This window comes from Procambarus clarkii, chromosome 85 (genome assembly GCF_040958095.1).
Source record: "Procambarus clarkii isolate CNS0578487 chromosome 85, FALCON_Pclarkii_2.0, whole genome shotgun sequence".
Classification (NCBI taxonomy): Eukaryota; Metazoa; Arthropoda; class Malacostraca; order Decapoda; family Cambaridae; genus Procambarus; species Procambarus clarkii.
This window is the reverse complement of record NC_091234.1, coordinates 20,161,109-20,185,282: the sequence shown is the minus strand read 5'-3', so window position 1 is coordinate 20,185,282 and position 24,174 is coordinate 20,161,109. Positions and strand designations below refer to the sequence as shown.

At 38.1% G+C, this 24,174-nt stretch overlaps 1 protein-coding gene across 2 annotated transcripts; it reads right to left on the bottom strand.

Annotated features, from left to right (window-relative positions):
- Positions 1–1,199: 1,199 nt before the first annotated feature.
- LOC123746718 (probable maleylacetoacetate isomerase 2) lies at positions 1,200–23,031 on the bottom strand. 2 transcript variants are annotated; one of them, XM_045728442.2, is made up of 8 exons: positions 22,950–23,031; positions 15,978–16,029; positions 11,173–11,234; positions 6,641–6,721; positions 6,160–6,237; positions 5,019–5,145; positions 3,257–3,359; positions 1,200–2,223 (listed from the first exon to the last, which is right to left on the bottom strand). In XM_045728442.2, exons 1-8 carry the CDS (start codon positions 22,962–22,964, stop codon positions 2,100–2,102), a joined length of 642 nt encoding a protein of 213 aa, XP_045584398.1. In that variant the 5' UTR covers positions 22,965–23,031; the 3' UTR covers positions 1,200–2,099. The 2 variants fall into 2 exon arrangements, with proteins under 2 accessions (XP_045584398.1, XP_045584397.1); XM_045728441.2 differs by having other exon boundaries at positions 22,935–22,979.
- Positions 23,032–24,174: the final 1,143 nt, after the last annotated feature.

Here is a 24,174-nt window from a genome sequence, read left to right as displayed (position 1 = left end):
TACTTGCTGGCAGTAGTGTAACAAGGCAAGTGTTGGCAATCTGGTCGCAACTATTGACAGCAACTTGCTTCTATCATCTTCCAAGTACCTCAACTATTTTGCCGTGAAAGATCAAGCCCAACATTTGGACAGGTGTAGTTCATGCATCCTATGCTGTATATCCAATTTTTGGGTTACGCTGGAGTTAACCCGGGCACTGGCTGCATGGTATCTTTAATGACTAGGCCAAAGTCAGTTCAAGACCGGGAGCCTCTGGTTTTAAACTACCCGAGCAAGCCTATGGCATATTGACAAATCCAAAATCATGCCTGGCACCAGAAGTCTTTGGGAGAAAACACTCACAGAACCCACTCCAGGTATGCTCCAGCTAAGCTTAAATGCTTGAAACTACTGGTGCATGCATTGGATACTAAGATCAGAAAACTGCATCCTCTCTCCCCTATGGTCAAGACTTGGGAAGAGAAATTGGCCTCGGCTCCTCCCTTCACAACCTCCACAGATTTAGTGTTTGAGGGTGACCATATTCCTTCCGATTGTTCAAATCAAAGATTAGAACACATTTCTTCACAGCCGAGAGATTGGTGTAGGTTTCATCACTGACAAATCTCTGGCTGCCAATATATAATTATTTAAGTATAGTTTGCACAGAGTTGCAGACGTTACTTCTGCATTGTAGAAGCAATAATTAAAAGAAAGAAAATTCACCTTTTTACAATCTTCCATTAATAATGTCATATGCAGTAGTCAAACCAAAATGTTAACAATGTACCTGCCTATATGTAAACTAATATTATACAGATATGTTAGTGATAAAAATTGACTTAAAATGTTAAACCATATAACTTGTTTTGCTAAACCTTAAGGGTCAGAGATCCCATTATGTGCCTCTTAACCATTTCTGACTACTGCTCACAGAATGGGTATGGAGTGCATAAATTAATAAAAAAAACTTCAGATTACTTTTAAATGACTGCCCTTCTGTTAACTTCCAAATCACTGCTAATTTCCAATATGTAGTTCAGTTACTTTTGTAGTTTTAAGACTTGCCTGAAATGCTGTGTATGCCAGCAGCTTGGCAAGAATGTACCAGCTAATCGCCAACATAATAAAATGAATGAACCTTTGTACCTACAGTATTACGTATACAGTAATATATAGAATTTAATAGCTACTTGATCAGTGGATGTTAGGGAAATGAGTTTTTAAGCAAACTAAATTTTATTGGTAAAAAATCTGTTATTATTCTTAATTGGACATAGCTGCCTTTTAGACGGTAGATTTCTTGGCCGTTCTCCAAACACAATGACTTAATGGTCGTTCTTGGAATGCGCGCAAAGTTTTAACCCGACACCTTCTTAAACCAGTTATGCACCCTAATGTGTGTGTTGTGACATATGGAAACCTTCCAATCTTTACAATTCTGGCTAAGCTGCTAAAGTATACCAATACACTACTTTTAAATTACAGACTAAAATGCTATATTACATTAGAATTACAAATAATCAAACATTTGTTAAAAATCTTGTGATATTTCCTGTTAAATAGTCATTCCTATGAAAGGTTTGAAGTGTTGGAAAATGTTCAATACACCAAGCCGGGAGCCGGTCGGCCAAGCGGACAGCACGCTGGACTTGTGATCCTGTGGTTCTGGGTTCGATCCCAGGCGCCGGCAAGAAACAATGGGCAGAGTTTCTTTCACCCTATGCCCCTGTTACCTAGCAGTAAAATAGGTACCTGGGTGTTAGTCAGCTGTCACGGGATGCTTCCTGAGGGTGGAGGCCTGGTCGAGGACCGGGCCACGGGGACACTAAAAAGCCCCGAAATCATCTCAAGATAACCTCAAGATAACCTAACCAATATTTAATGAATGTACTAACATTGTCCAGAACCAAATTGAAATTCCATTTTATCTTTATTTCATCCGTTGTCTATAAGACAACCAAGTAGCAACTTGCATTGATGTCACACTCAAATGTTCACCTTCAATGCAAACCTCATTACCATATCTAACTATTTGTAATTCAAGTATGGCACAGTAATATCAAAACAGGCTAACTAAAGGTGCTAATTACCATATTTCAAAATTGCTTCGTCGAAGGTTATAGCATTTCTTCCGGACAGTCGAGCTGATTGGAGGGATCGGCTGCTTTAAATGGCTCCAAGTCCTTGAGAGCATCATTGACCCGCATGATTGTGGGGAATGGTGTTTTATCTACCCTAAACCTGAAAATTAAAGTTTGTAAATTATAAATCAGAATTATTTCAGCATGAAACTAAATGCAAGTTTTGTCATTTAAAAAATAAATCATGCTTTAAAGTATAATAACTTTCCCATCATGCAATACAACATAAAATAATATATTGCAGCCTGAACACTTAATACAAATATGAGAACCTATAATACATAAAATTAATAACTAATCTATCTTAATCTAGACTCGTGCTCCCTTCCTCCACTTCCTCCAAATATAACTTTCTTTCACCTGTCAAGTTGCAATCTGTATAAAAAAAAAAAATCTGGTTCGTTAAATTTATTACTCCCCACTGACAAGCTTCACTTCACTTGCGACCAAGTTGGCAATCCTGGGTGTGATTCTCAGGGGAAAAAAGGGTGGACAAAAATGGTTGGACACATTTCCTTTCAAAACATCTCTCAAACACTTCAATAAAAAGTGAGTGGCCATAAGCATTTAATAGCCACTTCCTATACTATGAATATAGGAAATAATCAAATAGACTGAATAAGTTGTGAATCAAAGATCACTTGCACTAAAGAAAAAAAAAAGAATCTGGATTCCTCTTAGCTAGCACAATGAGAAAGAAGAAATAAAAGATACATAAAATAATTTTAAATTTACGGTAAGAGAATTGTGAATGTGAAAGAGCTTTAGCCGTACAGTTCTGTACATGCCAAAAATAAATTGATTATCTGTGGGGGCCCATGGAGGAATAACCTCTTTAACATCTGTCACAGGTTTCACATACAATCAAGGTCAAAACCTTTATGACGTGTATGGATACCTTTACCAATTTAAGGAACCATCTAGTATACATGCAAGGAGCCACTGAATCTTCCCAAACATTGTATTAAATTATTACCAGATAATCCAATATTTATAACAATACATAACAAAGTTATTGTCAACACACATTAATATTTCTATATTAAAAATCTACACTGTATAAACATTGTACTAATTTATATTGTAATATAGCAAAACTATTATTTAGGGCTACTTCCTGCCACAAGCCTTACCTGAATGCATTATAGACCTGGGGAACAAGGCAGCAGTCAGCCAGGGTCACTTCATCTCCAACTGAAAACTTTCCTGCACAGCCTGCTAGTAGCTGTTCCAAGGCTGCAGGGTACATGTGCAGATGAACATTAAATCATACATAAAAATCGCCAATAGCATGGAATGTTAACTCTATCGGCTTTAATTGCAACCGATAAGAGAGATTCCTATTTCATATTTCAGAAAATTGCATTTAAATAAAAAATAAAATAAAATGTTTATTCAGGTAAGGTACATACATACAAGAGATTTTACATAAATTGATCGATTTATAGATGGAGCTAGTACATACAATGCCTAAAGCCACTATTACGCAAAGCGTTTCGGGCAGTTTAACGTTTCAAAGCGTTTAACGTATGAATATTTGTAAAATAAGTTATCAGAAGTCAAGACTGGCTTGTGTAGTAGAACTTCCAGAATCCACTCCAGGTATGATCCAAGTATGAACTGATGGTAGGCAATTCAAATGTAAGCATGGGTAGCAGGAAGTTATAGGATTATTTATAGGTTAACACAAAAATAAAAATGATCGACCATTCCAGTACATACCTGGAGTGTGTTCCAGGAGTTCTTCTACTCCCCCGAGCCTGGCCTCACCTTGAGGCGATTTTTTACCTTGAGGTGATTTCGGGGCTTAGCGACCACACACCCCAGTCATCGACCAGGCCTACTCAGTGATCAACCTGGCCTGGGGCCAGGTTCGACAACAAATTTTGGGTTTCAATTTCCGAGCCCATTATATGCTTGTCACTAACCTTTTTCCAGCTATAGTACATACCACTAGCTAAGTAGGATGCATAATATATGGATTGAATTACTAAATGTCATCCCACTTAAACTTGGAACCAAGACAATTATAGTACACGGTACATTTCAATTGAAGCTGAATGAGGAAGTACTATAGCCTCAATTTGTATGCTAGGAACAAAATTTGTTCTTGACCAGTCCAGCAACGAGGAGGCCTAGTCGACGACTGGGGCTGTGGGGTCACTAAGCCCCGAAATCATTTCAAGGCAACCTCAAGGTTGCAAGAAGTGCTGAACTAACTTGGGGCATAGTGGATACGTGGGCCTGCAAACTGCTCCAAGCATGTCTGTTGGACCAAGCTCTTTAGCCATGTACTTGGTGCATTCTTTTACTTGAAGGCCAACATCTCCAGTGGCCTCGATGGGGACTGGAAGCCGGCAGCTTATCAAAGGTCCCTCAATTATTCCCGAGAATTTTTTCAGCCAAATTTTGAACTTTAGTTCAGTACTGCATTGGCATCTATGGTTTAGTGGGTAGGCGAGTTCATGGGTTTATTATAGTACCCTATTGGTGTAGAAGTTAAGAGTGGGTGTGGTTTGAATTTTACAATCTTACTAGTGATCAAACCCTGGACTCTCCTTTGCCATTTAAAAAAAAAAAGTGAAAAAAAATTTACCATCGGCTACATTGCCCAAAAATGAGGATAATCTGCCCAAGTACTGGTGTACAGGTTCCTTATGGAACCTGTAGGAGAACCCTCCTTTTGTTCCCCTCTGGTGCCAGTCTACCCCTGGCTCTTGTGTCACAATCCCTCAGTATATATATATATATATATATTTTAGATTTCAATTATGCCTGGAATATCACACAAATAATGCAAATTTTAGGCTCAGAATTAAGTATTTGAATTCTCAAATCATTGCAATGAGGCAGTAGAGATATTGACTCAACATAAGCTGCCGAAGTGGTACTCACCAATGAAACCTTTATTGATGTAGAACTGTGCCCATTCCATTTTCTTTTCATCGCCAACCTTCTGCAGCACCGACAGATTTTGTAGCGGCTGAATCCCAGAGGCTATCACCTCGCATACTTCCCGCACCTACACAAAAGACAGTTTACCGAATACAAATTCATCAATATACATCACTTACAAAATTAACACAGTACTAACTTTTTAATACCAAAATTGGTAAATAAAATTTCATGCAAATCATTTAAACATGTACAGGTGATATCTTCTTCTTCTTATCTTGAGATTATCTTGAGATTATCTTGAGATGATTTCGGGGCTTTTTAGTGTCCCTGCGGCCCGGTCCTGAACCAGGCCTCCACCCCCCAGGAAGCAGCCCGTGACAAATGACTAACACCCAGGTACCTATTTTACTGCTAGGTAACAGGGACATAGGGTGAAAGAAACTCTGCCCATTGTTTCTCGCCGGCGCCTGGGATCGAACCCAGGACCACAGGATCACAAGTCCAGCGTGCTGTTCACTCGGCCGACTGGCTCCCCGGTTTATCAAATAGTTTATCGAATACAAATTCATCAATAAACATCACTTACAAAATTAACACGGTACTAACGTTTTAATACCAAAATTGGTAATTAAAATATCATGCAAATCATTTAAACATGTACAGGTGATAACTTCAAGCTAAGGCATCGCCTCTAAAAATAACCATTGCGAGGCAAGGACTTAGTTTATTTTATTTATTTATTTATTTATATTTATTTATATATATATACAAGAAGGTACATTGGGTATGTGAGAATACATTGGATAGTACAGTATTTACATTCTTGTAAAGCCACTAGTACGCGCAGCGTTTCGGGCAGGTAAATACACTCGCTAAAGCATTCACATATTTCTTGCAATTATAATTAAAATAAGTAGGGTCCAATGCTATGTAAAGCTTATGGGTTGTGAAGTGCAGGTTCTCCCCCTTCCCCCCCATACACAGTTCCAATTCCATTTGTCAATTTTTCTCATTTCTAATATTATTACAGTACATTATAACACTGCCTGTTAGCACGACCCATTGACCTTAAACATTTAATGGAACCAACAAGAATACACCCATCCTCACCCCCCCCCCACACATTAATAAAGATTACCTTTGCTCTCAAAAACAAGTCCTTGGGTAGCAATGGCTTTTGAGGGTAGGCTTCTTCTAGGTACTCCAGGATGCTCATCTAAAAAAAATAAAAGATCCATTTAAGTATTTTAGCTATGACAAAGTATGATAGCACAAGAAATCTTCAAATAAAGCATTTCTTTTACAAGCTGAAACAAACGCACCACTAATACCTCCACATGCAGGCGATGAGTCACAATAACGTGGCTGAAGAATGTTGACCAGACCACACACTAGAAGGTGAAGGGACGACGACGTTTCGGTCAATCTGGGACCCTTCTCAAGTCGATTGTCATGATGGCACGATGTGGCATGATGACCACACTTCTAGTGTGTGGTCTGGTCAACAAATAATACCTCCACACTTCAGAACCAATGTCCCCCTTTTAAGTCTCCTATGTTATCTTATGGCTTCCCCCATACACAAACAGTAACTAACAACTATTCAATAATGTACTCACCGACTGCGTCAATGTGCGACTACCGATGACGAGTGCTGGAACCTGGCCCATGGGGTTGAGCTTCATATAGTCATCACTCACCTAAAGAAAGGGTTTGCAAATATTAGCCTACACCCATCTCTGAAAATTATTATCTTGCACTGTAAAAATCGATTAGTGTAAAGTAATTATCAAAAGAAGCTGCCAAGCCGAGACAACTATGTAGCATAGTATTCAAAAAGCACTAAATATCACTTGCGATGCCAATAAGAGAGCAGAAGGACATGGTGAGCGATATTAAGGTATCCGATTCACCAAGGATTCTATTGGGGGATAAATGACCACCAGAATACTAGTAAAGCAAGACATGATCATCCCGAAAATTGAAGCACTCAACAAGGAGGAGCACGACTAAATGGGGATAATACAGTCTAGACAAAAGGAAGCGGGACATTCTTCCATTAAGCATTGATAAGCAAGTGTGACATATGCAACCTAGCCAAAACCATTTCCCACTGCCTATTATGGTGGTAGGAGGAAGGCCAAGGGGGAAGAATATTTTTAAGAGCACACAAATTATTACCTGTATTGATAGGGTAGATAAAGACAGGCTATTTAACACAAGGGGAACACGCACAAGGGGACACAGGTGGAAACTGAGTGCCCAAATGAGCCACAGAGATATTAGAAAGAACTTTTTTAGTGTCAGAGTGGTTGACAAATGGAATGCATTAGGAAGTGATGTGGTGGAGGCTGACTCCATACACAGTTTCAAGTGTAGATATGATAGAGCCCGATAGGCTCAGGAATCTGTACACCTGTTGATTGACGGTTGAGAGGCGGGACCAAAGAGCCAGAGCTCAACCCCCGCAAACACAACTAGGTGAGTACAACTAGGTGAGTACCAGCCCAAAGACCCTGACAATAGCCATGGTTTGCAGACTAACCATGTTATATTAGATAATAAAAGGGCAGCAAACACTCTGAATACTTTACATCAGTGTTCACACTAGAAAGATTGAACAACATCCCATCACCCAAACACATGTTTGAAGGAGGCGAAGAGAATGAATTAAGGGATGTACCCATTACACGCGACACAATCAAGAAGAGCATTGACAAACGAAAAGAATCAAAAGCCACAGATGTGGATGGATTTCAATCCAAAGACACAAAGGAACTGGCAAATGCACTATGCTTGCCACAAACGTCTCTTCAGAAAATCCCTGGACCAAGGGATAGTTCCCCCTGGATTAGAAATGTGCAAATGTTACCCCCCTATTTAAAAAAAAAAAAGGCAGAAAGAGCTCGGCAGAAAATTATCATCCGATCAGCTTGACATCACACATCTGCAAGCTTATAGAGAGAATCCTAAGGGAAGGAATCATACATCATCTTGCAGAAAACAGTCTTGTAAAATCAACGCAACACAGGCTTGTTAAAAATAAACCCTGCCTTATTAACCTGTTCACATTTCTGGAAGCGGTAACCGGCTATTCAGACAAAGGACTTCCGGTAGATGTAGCTTACATGGACTCTACTAAAGCTTTTGACAAGGTACCACATGAGAGACTGGCAAGGAAATTACAGGCACATGGAATAAATGGAAGAATACTGAAATGGATAATACAATGGTCAAAACATAGAAAACAAAAGGTCGTGCAAAATGGGAATGAATCTGACTGGGGAAATGTGCTAAGTGGGATGCCACAGGGGTCCATTTTGGGGCCAACCCTCTTTGTAATATAAATCAATGACATAGATGAGAATATTACAAACCGCATCATCAAATCTGCAGATGACACTCAAATTTATGGTAAATTTATGGTAAAGTGGGAAGAAGTGAAGGTGATATTGAGACCTTACAGAGAGATCTACATGAACTTCACAAATGGTCAGATGACTGGTAAATGCTTTTTAATGTCGATAAATGAAAGACCTTGCATGTGGGGCATAACAATCCACGTCACAACTACCAAATTGATAGCACTACCTTACAACAGATAAATGAAGAAAAGGACCTTAGAGTCAGAATCCATCATTCATTAAAGATTGCACAAAACGTGGGAGCAGCAGTAAAAAAAAAAAAAACCAACCAAACCCTGGAAATAATCAAGCGTACCTTCAAGGAAAAGAAAGTACAGTGGGGCCTCGACTTACGATGGTAATCCGTTCCCAGAGACGGATCGTAAGTCGAAGCGATTTTTCCCATAAGAAATAAAGGGAAATGAATTAATCCGTTCCCCCATCCTCCAAAATATTAACTTACAAATACATTTTATACTGAATACAATTTTGTTCTCTAACTTCAATACAGTAAATATGCTTATCTTACCTTTATGGTGGACTCTTGATGGCTTATGGAAGATGGTGATGAGGGGGGAGGAGAGGTGTTACTGTTTGGAAGGGGAGTCACCTTCCATTATAACATCATGCAGTGATAACTTTTCTGGGATACACACACTGGCATGTTTTGCCTGCATACCACTAGGACCTGCTTGTGGTTCACTGCGTGGTTGTCTTACTAAGACTGTCTAAAAACACTTGTTTTTCCCAACATTTTAACACTTGTCTGTAGTAAGACATCACATTGTCATTTAAAAGGTCAATGCAACGGCCTGCTACAGCTTTATCTGGGTGAGTTTTTTCAACAAAACTTTGCAATTCTTCCCATACTTCACACATTTTTCTTAATGAGGAAGGGACATCCTCTACTGCCTCAACTCAACTATTTTCTTAGGTTAAACCTTACCACTGACTTTCTGCGACCCATGGAGTGATATACAATAATCAGTTTTATGTTCAAAAAGCAAAAAAGCACCACAAAAATGGAATTTCTTATAGGCGTGATCGTCACTAAGTGGGCAGCTCTAGTAAACTGAGGCAGGTTGACCCGCGTGACCGGGAACTACGCGCTCGGTCGACCCAAACGTGTACCAACAAATATCGTTAATCGACGACACTATCGTAAGTCGAGTCGCATTTTTCAATCAAATTTACACCGTAACTCGAAATTATCGTAAGTCGAGGTGCCACTGTAGTTATTCAATTTTACAAGTGTCTGGTGCACCCCTACCTGGATTATTACATCCAGGCATGGAGACCTCGTCTTTAGAAAAACATAGCTGCTCTGAAGAAGGTGCAACACCGGGCAACAAAATACTAGAGCTTAGTCATTTCACATATCAGGAGATGACTAACAACACATCAGGAATGGTTGAAGGCCAATGGGCTAACAACATTGCTAACTGGGCATGACAAGGCAGATCTCATCGAAACCTTTAAAATATTGAACCATTACAGGAACAACCGTGGACATCTTTAAGAGGAAACTAGATTGTTTCCTTCAAGGAGTGCCGGACCAATTGGGCTGTGGTGGGTATGTGGGCCTGCAGGCCGCTTCAAGCAACAGCCTGGTGGACCAAACTCTCACAAGTCAAGTCTGGCCTCGGGCCGGGCTTGGGGAGTAGAAGAACTCTCAGAACCCCATCAACCAGGTAACCAGGTATTTGGAGGGATATCGATCCAGTCAATTTCTTCAAAAGGTCAGATGTAACACGAATGAGGTGCAATGGGTTCAAGCTTAACACACCACAATGTAGGACAGAAAACAGATGCTTTTCCCCCCATAGGATTGTAAACCTGTGGAACTGCCTATACACTTTGGCGGGAATGCCAAAACTCTGCTGGGTTTTAAAATTCAGCTGGAAAGGATCATCAGGGCAAATGGGGGGACCTATGACAAGCAGCGACCTTCCTGTCATCATCAAGGCCACTAGTATTAGTGGCCCTCAGGTAAGTGCAGGTAAATATCCATTTATCTGGGTATTCTGAAGAGTTAAGCCTTCACTTAAAACAGCTCAGACTTCTTGAGTACTAAAACATTGTACATTACTGATTTATAAAGCCTCGTACAAACCCAAAGTATCTTATGCAGAAATTACAAAGTACAGTGATAAATAAACAGAGCAAACATGATCTCAGCAGACTATTTTGTTTATTTTTTTAAGAAAGTAAGACTACAATTAACTCAAAGAGACTGCATGTCCTTAGATGCTACAGTTCCTTATAGCAAGACAGGAGGTTGGAGGAGGATTTTTATATATCCATAATATATGTCGATTATATATCCTATACAGTATATAATTTAATACAGTATACACTTTATACTACTGTATATGCATTTCATGAAAATGTGTCAATAATTACTGGATACATCACATTGTGCACACATAAACTTAATACTAAAATATAAAAAACTAGTACTATACTGAAAGGAATTATTTTTAGACGAGCTAGTTCCTTAAAATAAGCTGCCTGGCGATGTGTAAACCCAAACTCAATAAAAATAGCTTTACATAAAAATCTGAAACCACTACTTTCAGATTTCAGATCTGATTCAGATCAGCACTAAGGTAAGCACTACTTACCGTAAGTAGAAGTATGTATACTGTATTCTAATTTTGGCCCACTAGCTGGAAAGTACAACAGCCACTATACTCTATATTAATTTAATGGTTTTCCATATTAATCTGAAGCAAGTATTATTTTACCTGTTCTTTTTTGAGAAGATGAACTGGACGATACTCATACTCTACTCCTTTGTATGCCAGAGCTGGAAAGAATAAAATTAAGACTGCAATGCAATACTGCATAAAAATTAGTCTAAATACAACAACGACTAATTACATTCAATCTGCAATATGCAATTATGGTTGAAATGAGGAAAACTAAAATTAGTCACTGCAATGCAATATTGGGCAAATGCAAATAACAATAGTTTCAACAACGAGAATGTTACCAAGACATTTGGCCTTCATAAAGGATACGAATGAGCTTCCTTTCCTTGTCGAGGCCACTAGTATTAGCGGCCCTCGGGTAAATTCAGGTAAGTAAAAGATGTGCGGATCCTTATAGTTGCCCAAACCACGCATTAGAAAGTGAAGAGACGACAACGTTTCGGTCCGTCCTGGGCCATTATCAAGTCGATTGTGATATAATAATGGCTTGGCACAATAATGATAATGGCACAATCGACTTGAAAATGGTCCAGGACGGACCAAAACTTCATTGTCTCTTCACTTTCTAGTGTGTGGTTTAGTCAACATTGTTCCAGCTATGTTATTGTAACTCCTCACCCTTTAGTTGTCGTCTATTTTGAGATATATACAAGAGTTGTTACATTCTTGTACAGCCACTAGTACGCGTAGCGTTTCAGGCAGGTCCCTGGAATATGATCCCCTGCCACGAAGAATCGTTTTTTCATCCAAGTACACATTTTACTGTTGCGTTAAACAGAGGCTACAGTTAAGGAATTGCGCCCAGTAAATCCTCCCCGGCCAGGATACGAACCCATGACATAGCGCTCGCGGAACGCCAGGCGAGTGTCTTACCACTACACCACGGAGACTGTATTGCTGGCAACAGAAGTAACCACTGGACTAGTTACAGTAGTTCCTGTTCCAGACTCACCACTGTGAGCACCATAATGGTTGAGGACAAATATCAAGAACTTTTGTTTGAAACTGAAAAAGCTGGAAAACTGGAAGTAAATTAATGATGGAAAAATGCATTTTTCAATAAAGAAAATTCCTTGGGAAGCATGCTCATGTAGTGTATTCAAGATATTTTATAAACTGCAAATATTTATAGCTCAGCATAGTTACTTAAACTATATTTTTTCAATTTCATAATTTTGTTTGAAATGATTTAAGTGCAAAGAGCAGATAATTTTTTTTACTACAGTATAAACGTAACAAGTTGTAAAAACGGAACATTTTTATCCTCGGACAATACCATATAGGTATTGGGCCAAAATGGACATGCATCAGGAAGGGTTAATGTAAAACCAAATGTAAACATATGTACTAGACTAGGGAATGGCTCCAGTGCACATGGGTGCAACATTTGAAATCATCAAACTAACCCTTCTTTCAGTAGCCATACATGGGTGCAACATTTGAAAATCATCATCAAACTAACCCTTCTTTCAGTAGCCATACATGGGCACAACATTTGAAAATCATCATCAAACTAACCCTTCTTTCAGTAGCCATATATGGGTGCAACATTTGAAATCATCATCAAACTAACCCTTCTTTCAGTAACCATACATGGGCACAACATTTGAAAATCATCATCAAACTAACCCTTCTTTCAGTAGCCATACATGGGCACAACATTTGAAAATCATCATCAAGCTAACCCTTCTTTCAGTAGCCATACATGGGCACAACATTTGAAAATCATCATCAAACTAACCCTTCTTTCTGTAGCCATACATGGGCACAACATTTGAAAATCATCATCAAACTAACCCTTCTTTCAGTAGCCATACATGGGCACAACATTTGAAAATCATCATCAAACTAACCCTTCTTTCTGTAGCCATACATGGGCACAACATTTGAAATCATCATCAAGCTAACCCTTCTTTCAGTAGCCATACAATCATTTTTAATCTAGTAAATTTTCATTCGAGATAGAGTATACGTTTCCTCTTGGTTCCTTTAGAAAAGAATGAGATGTTTTTAAAGATATCAAAGTAATATACAACACTGTAATTAAAGAAGAAAATACAAATCCATTTGCAGTATTATTCTGCAACAATCACCAAACAAGATTTGGCTTTTTCATTATCTAACAGGAAAATAAATACAGTACTGTACTGAAAACAGAATGAAACTGAAAACCATTACCAATGCAATTAACTGTGAAAACTATCACATTAGATACTAACTATTTATGAACAAAACATTATTAAATTAAACAAATTAGTTCATCATTAACTATGTTAGTTGTCACAGATGAACACTATACTGTATTTCCTAACATGGATATCTTGAGGTTATCTTGAGATGATTTCGGGGATTTTTTTTTTTTTTTTAGTGTCCCCGCGGCCCGTTCCTCGACCAGGCCTCCACCCCCAGGAAGCAGCCTGTGACAGCTGGCTAACACCCAGGTACCTATTTTACTGCTAGGTAACAGGGGCATAGGGTGAAAGAAACTCTGCCCATAGTTTCTTGCCGGCGCCTGGGATCGAACCCGGGACCACAAGATCACAAGTACAGTGTGCTGTCCGCTCGGCTGACCGGCTCCCCTAATAAATATATGAAGCCTAGCAGCCGACAAATTGCTAGCAAAGCCAAATGAGGAACAATTGTTGCATGTACTGTGAATAATTTAGTCAAAATTGACTAGGGACAATCTTCAGTAGCTGTGACAGGGGCAAAACGCATGTGGCTTTTGGATGGTCTTGGGGTGAAACTGGTCGACACTGCGATGTTCTTCATGCTCACTCGTGATCTATTATTCTATCACTTGGTAGCGGCTAGGATTAAGGCCATCCTTGATAATGGTCCAGGACGGACCGAAACGTCATCGTCTCTTCACTTTATTAAAACTGCATAAAATCCAAAATCAACTATAGAAAAATTTAGACCCCCATCTTTCAGCTCCTTGAGAATAATAATTCTCCTATCTTTCTTTTGCAAGGAGCAAGGCAATTCAGGAAAAAGAACCAAGTCAGTACGACTATAATACTTTGAAGGGATACAAGGATAGTGTCAAGGCACAGTGTAAAACATTGACCACTGGGGATTGAACACTAGCCCTGCAAGAAGCTAAGCAGATGTCCATTTATTACCAATTCTTTGTTTCCAGACTCCAAATGATGGAACATCTTGGCACATAAGGACAAAAAATTAACAATGTACAGCATATATTATAAATATCCAGCACAGGAAAGAAACTGTAGAAGGAAAAATATAGAAAAGAATATTTTCCTCACATTGGATATAGCAGATTATTCCTTGATAATACTGTACTGTACTGTATTAAAGGATCAAGGTAGTAGTCAGGTTCATTCGACTCGCAATGGAGAATTCTGGGTTTGAAGCCCAGGCAAGACAGAAATGGTTGGATGCATTTCCTATCACCTAATGCACCTGTTCACCTAGCAGTAAATAGGTACCCAGGGGTTAGTCAGCTTTTTGTAGGGTTGCATCCTAGGTGGGGTCAGTAACTCGACCTTCGGGTGGAGGTCCTCAATATAAACTTAACGTGTATGAATGCGCTCGAGCTGCTTGTCACCCGACACAATGAAATATAAATTATTAATAATCTCCACCACGACCTTCATGACAATTTTCACAATCTTGCTCTGGGTGTTCAGCTTCTTTCCTGCATACTACCCTACAACTATCTAGCTGCATTGCCTTCTGCCTTGCCTTGTGGTAGTCTTTCTGCATTGACACCCATACCATGACAGATATTTGCACACCCTTAGCATTCTATAGTAACAGATTCTGGGGCCACCTTTGTTCAAAATCACTAAACACATAGCTCGTGTGTGTATATCACGAAAATAAACACGTGATTAAAAATGCCTCCTTCTGAAGATGTATTAATATACGAAAGTACTTAAGGAAATTCCTGTTTCAATTTTCCTCCGTGGTCTGACACTGTCACATAGCTTGTGTAACATTAATCTGACTTCAATTGGACTCAAAATTCCTGCCAGTAACCCATGTCTTTGCCTAGTTCATTAATAATTCCAAATATCCAGCTACAACTAATATATGTCCAATCAACACCCACAAACCACTAGCTGCTTCTTACCCAATTCCAATATCCTAAGCAATCACACCTAGAACAGTTTCAAAATTCCAGGTATGTCCTATAATTACATATAGGGAGGTTTATAATTAAATCCATGTCACAAATCCAGACACAGACCTGCTATGGATTTACATGAGCAAGTGCATTACCTCTGCCTGACACAGCAAGCAAGGTATGTATGTATATATAATATATATATATATATATATATATATATATATATATATATATATATATATATATATATATATATATATATATATATATATATATATATATATATATATATATATATATATATATATATATATATATATATATATATATATATATATATATATATATATATATATATATATATATATATATATATATATATATATATATATATATATATATATATATATATATATATATATAATAAATTTTTTAGCAAGGTATAGGCCTAGCCTTAGCCTAAATGTGAACAATTATACAATGTTTAAATATACATACATTTAAACCAGTACTTAATGCACAACTAGAATTTATAATAATATCCAGGACTGTATTCCATAAGATATACGTATTGAAAATAGTCCTATAAAAATTCTTACTGTACATGATTATCAATGCTGAAGATCTCATTCCTACTGTAATTTTAAACCGATATTTTTAATTCATTAGTTTTACTTAAAAGCCAAATAATATTAGGAACTTTCAACACTGGCTAACGTGCAAAAATATCAGTTATACTTACCAATTCTGACACGCCAAGCGCAAGAGCTGCGGTAGTACGAATACAGGACTGGCTGTAGGTAAGAAAATTAAGGTAGGAGTATATTATTTTCTGAAGGAAAGGTGCTGAAGATTTGTACAATTTTGCTTGTTGGCATCTCAAAATATAATAAATGCATAAAGACTAATCTGTGTCTAAGTAGAAATTTAAAGTTAAAACTACTGAGAATCCCTATGGTATAAATGTCAACAGCATTCCTGGTACCTGTATATTTTCTTCAGTACTCTTAGTACAATAATGGAACCTAATGTCTAATTATGTTTTATTCTCAAGTATAATCCAGCATCCAACTCGCATACTTGGCACACTGCACACCGGAATTAATTCTGGATGTTTCCAGATTTTAGGCACCTTATTTAATTTATTTATTTATTTATTTATATATAAGAAGGTACATTGGGTTTATGAGAGTACAGAGCACTGATGTTTTACATTCTTGTAAAGCCACTAACACGCACAGTGTTTCGGCCAAAATTTCGGGCAAAATAATACCTTTTACTACCCTTATGATAGCCTAATATAAGAACAATTACATAACTTTTTTATATACTCAATACTTGTTGAACTCTGACCTGCCTTTACAGTAGATGGAAGACCACACTTAACAAGACTTCCTATCCTTCTGCCCCACATCTACCTGTAATTATGCACAGCCTATTTGCAACTTTCTCGAGTCCTAACACCCAAAATTTAACTACTGTACTGTACTGTAATTCCGTTTCACTCTATGAAGATATTGCCATAATGTAAATTTTTGTTTATTATAATAAATAGTTCATTGTGTCAGGGGGACAGGTAGCCAGTGAATATATATATTAATATATATAATATATTAATAATATATATATTAATATATAATATATTAATAATATATATATAATAATGTATATATATATATGTCGTACCTAGTAGCCAGAGCGCACTTCTCGGCCAATTATGCAAGGCCCGATTTGCCTAATAAGCCAAGTTTTCCTGAATTTATATATTTTTCTAAATTATTTCTTATGAAATGATAAAGCTATCCATTTCACTATGTATGAGTTCATTTTTTTAAATTTGAGTCAAAACTAACGTAGATATATGACCGAACCTAACCTAACCCAGCATAACCTAACCTAAACTAACATAACTAAGTCAGTAATTTATGTTCTTAATATAATAATAATAATTCAAATAAACCAATTGGAAACAATTTGTTGAAAAAAAATCACTCAGCCTATTAGGCAAATCAAGCCTTGCATAGTAGGCCAAGAAGTGCATTCTGGCTACTAGGTACGACATTATATTATACACACACACACACACGTATGTACGTACGTTAAGTGTGTATCAACGTCCTCCCCCTCCCCAAGGTCAAATTACTGACAAGGATGCAACTCCACAACAAGCTAACTCCTGCATGCCAATTTATTGCTAGGTGAATAGAGGCCATTAGGAGGCAGGATATGCACCCAACCATTTCTAGATACGAACCCAGAATTCCTTATTGTGAATCAAGAACAAACTCTACTATACTATCAGGACCTTTTATGTGGATATAAACCATGGTGGTTGTCGTAAAAAAAAAATGAGTAAAACTTGTTTTTAACATATTCATGTGTTGATTTGCCCAGCTATACAGCTTGTTTAGTATATCTTCCTCCAAGGCATACTCTGATGCCTTGGAGCATCACAACATTATAAATTTTAAAATTTATAAATTTATATTTTTAAATTTAAATTTTAATTAAATAAAATTATGAATGAATTATGAATAAAATTATTAGAATGAATGAATAGAAAGAATGCAGGACTATATAAGAATATATATAAGAATGTATAAACACACCACAAAACAGTTTATGGACAAAGACAAAGCTAGGCTAATCCATAGATTGGTTATGGCTAGGATCTTATGATTTAGTTTTTATTTATTTATTTATTTATATATATACAAGAAGGTACATTGGGTTTGTGAGAATACATTGGATAGTACAGTATTTACAATCTTGTAAAGCCACTAGTACGTGCAGCGTTTCGGGCAGATAGTTCATTTATTATGCCCCCCCCCCCCTCATGGCTAGGACAGAGGCATGAATTGCTCAATGCATGGGTATACAGTAGCAAAAATATAGTAAATAAACTAAATTGAATAAACCCAGTCAACTAAAGTCAGCTGATATGCATGCTGGAATGCTATACAGTACTGTATTAGTACTGTACGTACTGTAATAATGATTTTTGTCAGGGACAGGAATCCTATGTATATACAGTACAGTACATAATATACTTATAGTGAGCCCCCCCCCCCAAAGGTCAAACTACTGACCCCTCCCACCAGGCTGTAACCCCCACACAAGCTGACTAACTCCTAGTTATCTATTTACTACTAGGTAAACAGAACCATTAGGAGATAGGAAACGTGCCCAACCATCTGTCCTGTGATTAAGAGTAAAGGCAGCTGCAAGGCACCATTATATAGAGTGGAGGGAGCCTGAGGGTACTGTCTGGGTACTGCCTGGGTACTGTCGCCATGTCTCCACTGACTTCAGCCCCGGGAAATAACAGACAAGGTCGTCAAGTTATCCAGATTTTTTTTTTTTTATATACTGTATATATGCAAGGTTCAACTATTGTTTTTCCCATTATTTATATACTGTACACTCTCGGGTCTATACACTTATTTATATACATTCCTCAGGTATATACACTTACTAATATAAGCTCTTGGGTAAACACTAAATACTGTACTGTACAGTACTTAAAAAGTAAAACAATTTATATAACCAAAAAACATAAACTTGCACTTGATCATAATCACTTCATCTACACCTCACTTATAACCATCAATGTTCATCTAATTCTTTACCTAAATTAAAGGACCATTATAAAATGCCAAGTTTGGGAAATCTGTGACAACTCTCCCACCACCGACTACAGGACGATTATCCGTAATAAAACTATAAAAGATGGCATTAATCAGTTTAAGCTTAAAGAAAGAATAAGTCCTCTTAAAACGCTTGCTGGAAAGCACATCAGTAATAATGTCAAATATGCCAGAATGTTCAACATGATGTTCATCAGGTTACTAGTCAACTACCATGACCCGCACTTTATTAGTCTTCCTAGCAATAGGTTGAAGGCTTTAGAGAAAATCCAAAATGAAATCATGAGGATAATTCTTGGAGCCCCCAGATGCACAAGAATCAACATGAGGGAGGAGCTGAAACTCCAAACTGGAGTAATTTTCTGTGATTCAAAGTCAGCTGCTCAGGCCCTTAAAAATCCAACATGCAAAACAGATACTAAGAATGTTGTAACAATCATCATAAACAACATCATTAATGCAAAGAGCAAGCATTTCAGTCTCACTTGTATGGATATTATCTGACATAGGTGTTATCCAGCATGACAACACAGACAAGGCAGCTAAAACTGCATGTGATAAGCCTGATATTGAGTTGGATATGGGCATTCCAATCTCTGCTGTAAAAGCCACAATATTTCAGGAAATTAGGGAAGACGGAAGAGCAGTCACTGACACACAAAGGCCAGAAAGCACGAGTATAAAGAGCTATGATATGTTTAGGACAGAGAATTATATGTACGGGCAACATAAAACATCCGCTAGACAGTGTGACATTGTAATTGCCAGAATTAGGCTGGGATATCGATATCTATGGCAGGTGGCTGCAGGTAATGAATCCCCCCAATGGTGAACATCCCAATTGTAAACTATGTGAACAAGAGCTGGGACATACTCTCCAACACTATATCTGTGATAGCCCTGTTATAAGTGACTTCAGACCAAATGGAATAAGATACTTTGAGCTCTGTAATTACTTCATAAACTCAGGAATGTTGGAAGATACTCTTATGCTGTAACCAGATTTTGCTATTGGGAGCTAATAGATCAGCCTTACATTAATGTTCTCACCTGATTTTTAGTCAGAGTTGATTTGTTTTTGTATTGATAGAATGAAAATGATGGAAAGTTTTGTGGCCTACACTTAGACAAGAGACAACTTCAGCACTTACATACAACATATAACCAAGAAAGTCTCAAAAACGGTTGGTATACTCTCTAAAATCAGATATTATGTACGTAACTCTGCTCTCCTCTCACTATACTATGCATTTATCTATCCCTATCTTACAGTATCTGTGCTTGGGTTCAACCTCTGCAAACCACCTGAAGTCCATCATCACCCAGCAAAAATCTGCTATCAGAACAATAACAAAACCCTGCTATCAGACAACACACAGCTTCCTTGTCTGAATCACTAAACAAGCTAAACAACCTCACTCTATACATTCTCCTGTGCCATCTACATTTACAAAACCCTGTTCTGAAACTCTTCCTGAAAAGATATAATGGAACCCATAATCACCAAACCAGAAATAAATATATCTTTGATATCCCAAGCGTCAAACTTTGTGTAAACACTCCATGCAAATAAAAGGGACCTGGTCTATGGAACTCACTCCCTAATGAATTGGAAAGCTGTCAAACTTTTGCCTCATTCAAAAATAAAATAAAAAAGAACCTAATTTCATCTTCATAGTTTCCTACCTAGTGCTTGAAACTCGCACTGTATCTAGTGCTACCCAATTCCCCAATATATGTACCTAAGCCAAACAACTTTACCATTGTGATCATTGCTGTCGTCTTATATGTGCTATCAATGTGCTGTATTGTGCCTTTTAATCTTTGTTAAATTATCAATCAAGCTGTCAATGCTATCACTCAGAGCTATCGATGTGCTTTAATATACCTAATAATCTCTTTTTTCTTCAAATGTACCTGTTAACATTTAATTAATAAATTATGCTAGAATTTACCTACTTAAAATTATCTTTTACATTAAGGACCTGCCTGAAACGCTGCGCGTATTAGTGGCTTTACAAGAATGTAAATACCATGCTATATACCCTCACAAACCCAATGTAGCTTCTTGTATATACAGTATTTATAATTAAATAAATAAGTATATAACAAAATAAATACATTAATAAATAAATAACAAAAACTCTGGCCCCAGACAACACTCAGTACCCTTACTTAAATCTCTGAATATGTTAGATATTAAGTCACTGCACATCCTCTCATGTGTACTCTATATATTTAAAACTCTGAACTTTAATGCCAATCCTGACTCTAAAAGCTTCTTAGAAGGTTGTAACAGAACTCATGGGCACCACACTGGAAACAAATTTGATATTCCAAGAGTACAACTTAACCAAACTAGAAATGCTCTACAAATAAATAATAAATACAAATAAATAAATAAATAAATGTTTATTCGGGTAAAGTACATACATACAAGAGGTTTTACAAAAATTGATAGATTTATAGAAAGAGCTAGTACATACAATGCCTAAAGCCACTATTATGCAAAGCGTTTCGGGCAGGAAAAACATTAAAGACTAAAACTTAATACTAATTGAGATTAAAGTATAAAATGTGTTGAAAACAAATAAAAATAAAAATAAAAAAGGGGGGAACATGGCAGAAAAAGCAGCACAAATACTGCTTTTCCTTCCATACTTCCTTAAATAAATCAAGGGACCCAGAATGTGGAATGACCTTCCCAATCATATCAAAAGCTGTACCTCTCTCATGCAGTTGTTTAAGAGTAGAACTAAGTATTACCTAATAAACTCCATGTAACCTACCTTACTCCCTAAGTGTCAACCCATGTCTTGCTATTTTAAACAATACTGTTTGTTGACCCACTTGTATACCTGGTTACCTGGTTGATGGGGTTCTGGGAGTTCTTCTACTTCCCAAGCCCGGCCCGAGGCCAGGCTTGACTTGTGAGAGTTTGGTCCACCAGGCTGTTGCTTGGAGCGGCCCGCAGGCCCACATACCCACCACAGCCCGGCTGATCCAGCACTCCTTGAAGGAAACAATCTAGTTTCCTCTTGAAGATGTTTAATTACTGATTTCTGCCATGTTCCCCCCTTATTTTTTTTCCTTTTTCAACACAATTTATACTGTACTATAATCTCAATTGATATTAATTAAGTTTTAGTCAAAGTATTTTTTTCCACCACACCTTGCCTGAAAGGTGTGACGACTTATACTGAATTTTATAACTAGCTCATCAAGATTGTAACTTGCTTAGCTAAATGAATTGTGGGGTTCAGTCCCTGAGCCCATTATGTGCCTCTGTAACCCTTTCCACTACCGCCCACAAGATAGGTATAGGGTGCATAATAAATGAACTAAACTAAAGTTACCCGAAACGCTGTGCGTATTCGTGGCTTTAGGCACTGTATGTACTAAGCTCTACCTGTTTTTAATGTTTTTCCTGCCCGAAACCCTTTCTGTAAAGTGGCTTTCGGCATTGTATGTACTAGCTCTATCTATAAATCTATCAATTTTTGTAAAACCTCTTGTATGTATGTACCTTACCTGAATAAACATTTATTTATTTATTTATTTTATTTATACCTAGAAATCCAACATTATGTTTGTAACTCATCTATGCATGTACTTTTACCTGAATCAACACGATTTGATTTGATTGATGTATTGTGCCTACTAATCTATCAAATTATCAATCAAGCAATCAAGCTATCAATCAAAGCTATCAATGTGCTTTAATATAACTACTCTCTCTCAAATATTCTTACAATGTACCTCTTAACATTTCATAAATTTGTACTAAATAAATGTTTTATTTATTTATTTACCCACTTAATATATTAGATTAAGGACCTGCCCGAAACGCTGGACGTACAAGTGGCTTTACAAGAATATAAAGCACATCAATGCTATGTACTCTCGCATGTACCTTCTTGTATATATATATAAATACATAAATAAATTCACATTCTATAAATTAACAAATGTTCAGTAAGTGGTAATATTATTATCAGATCTATACACACATATGAACAAGCATTGTTAGAATTTACACATGAAATAATTACATATAAAAAAGTTACATTTGTGGTACTCATGTTGAGAAGAGCGATACACGTCCGCCTCGTCCAGCGTCAGCGGCACTACTGGACGCGGTACAGTCAAGGTTGCCAGATCCAAATTGCTAAAAGTAGCGAGCTGGCGGCCTAAAAGTAGCGAGCTGGTGGCCTAAAAGTAGCGAGCTGACGGCCTGAAAGTAGCGAGCTGACGGCCTAAAAGTAGCGAGCTGGTGTCCTAAAAGTAGCGAGCTGACGGCCTAAAAGTAGCGAGCTGGTGGCCTAAAAGTAGCGAGCTGACGGCCTAAAAGTAGCGAGCTGACGGCCTAAAAGTAGCGAGCTGACGGCCTAAAAGTAGCGAGCTGGCGGCCTAAAAGTAGCGAGCTGGTGGCCTAAAAGTAGCGAGCTGGCGGCCTAAAAGTAGCGAGCTGGTGGCCTAAAAGTAGCGAGCTGACGGCCTAAAAGTAGCGAGCTGACGGCCTAAAAGTAGCGAGCTGGTGGCCTAAAAGTAGCGAGCTGGCGGCCTAAAAGTAGCGAGCTGGTGGCCTAAAAGTAGCGAGCTGACGGCCTAAAAGTAGCGAGCTGACGGCATAAAAGTAGCGAGCTGACGGCATAAAAGTAGCGAGCTGATGGCCTAAAAGTAGCGAGCTGACGGCCTAAAAGTAGCGAGCTGGTGGCCTAAAAGTAGCGAGCTGACGGCCTAAAAGTAGCGAGCTGACGGCCTAAAAGTAGCGAGCTGGTGGCCTAAAAGTAGCGAGCTGACGGCCTGAAAGTAGCGAGCTGACGGCCTAAAAGTAGCGAGCTGGTGGCCTAAAAGTAGGGAGCTGACGGCCTAAAAGTAGCGAGCTGGTGGCCTAAAAGTAGTGAGCTGACGGCCTAAAAGTAGCGAGCTGACGGCCTAAAAGTAGCGAGCTGGTGGCCTAAAAGTAGCGAGCTGACGGCCTAAAAGTAGCGAGCTGACGGCATAAAAGTAGCGAGCTGATGGCATAAAAGTAGCGAGCTGACGGCCTGAAAGTAGCGAGCTGACGGCCTGAAAGTAGCGAGCTGACGGCCTAAAAGTAGCGAGCTGGTAGCCTAAAAGTAGCGAGCTGACGGCTTAAAAGTAGCGAGCTGACTGCCTAAAAGTAGCGAGCTGACGGCCTAAAAGTAGCGAGCTGACGGCCTAAAAGTAGCGAGCTGACGGCATAAAAGTAGCGAGCTGACGGCATAAAAGTAGCGAGCTGACGGCCTGAAAGTAGCGAGCTGACGGCCT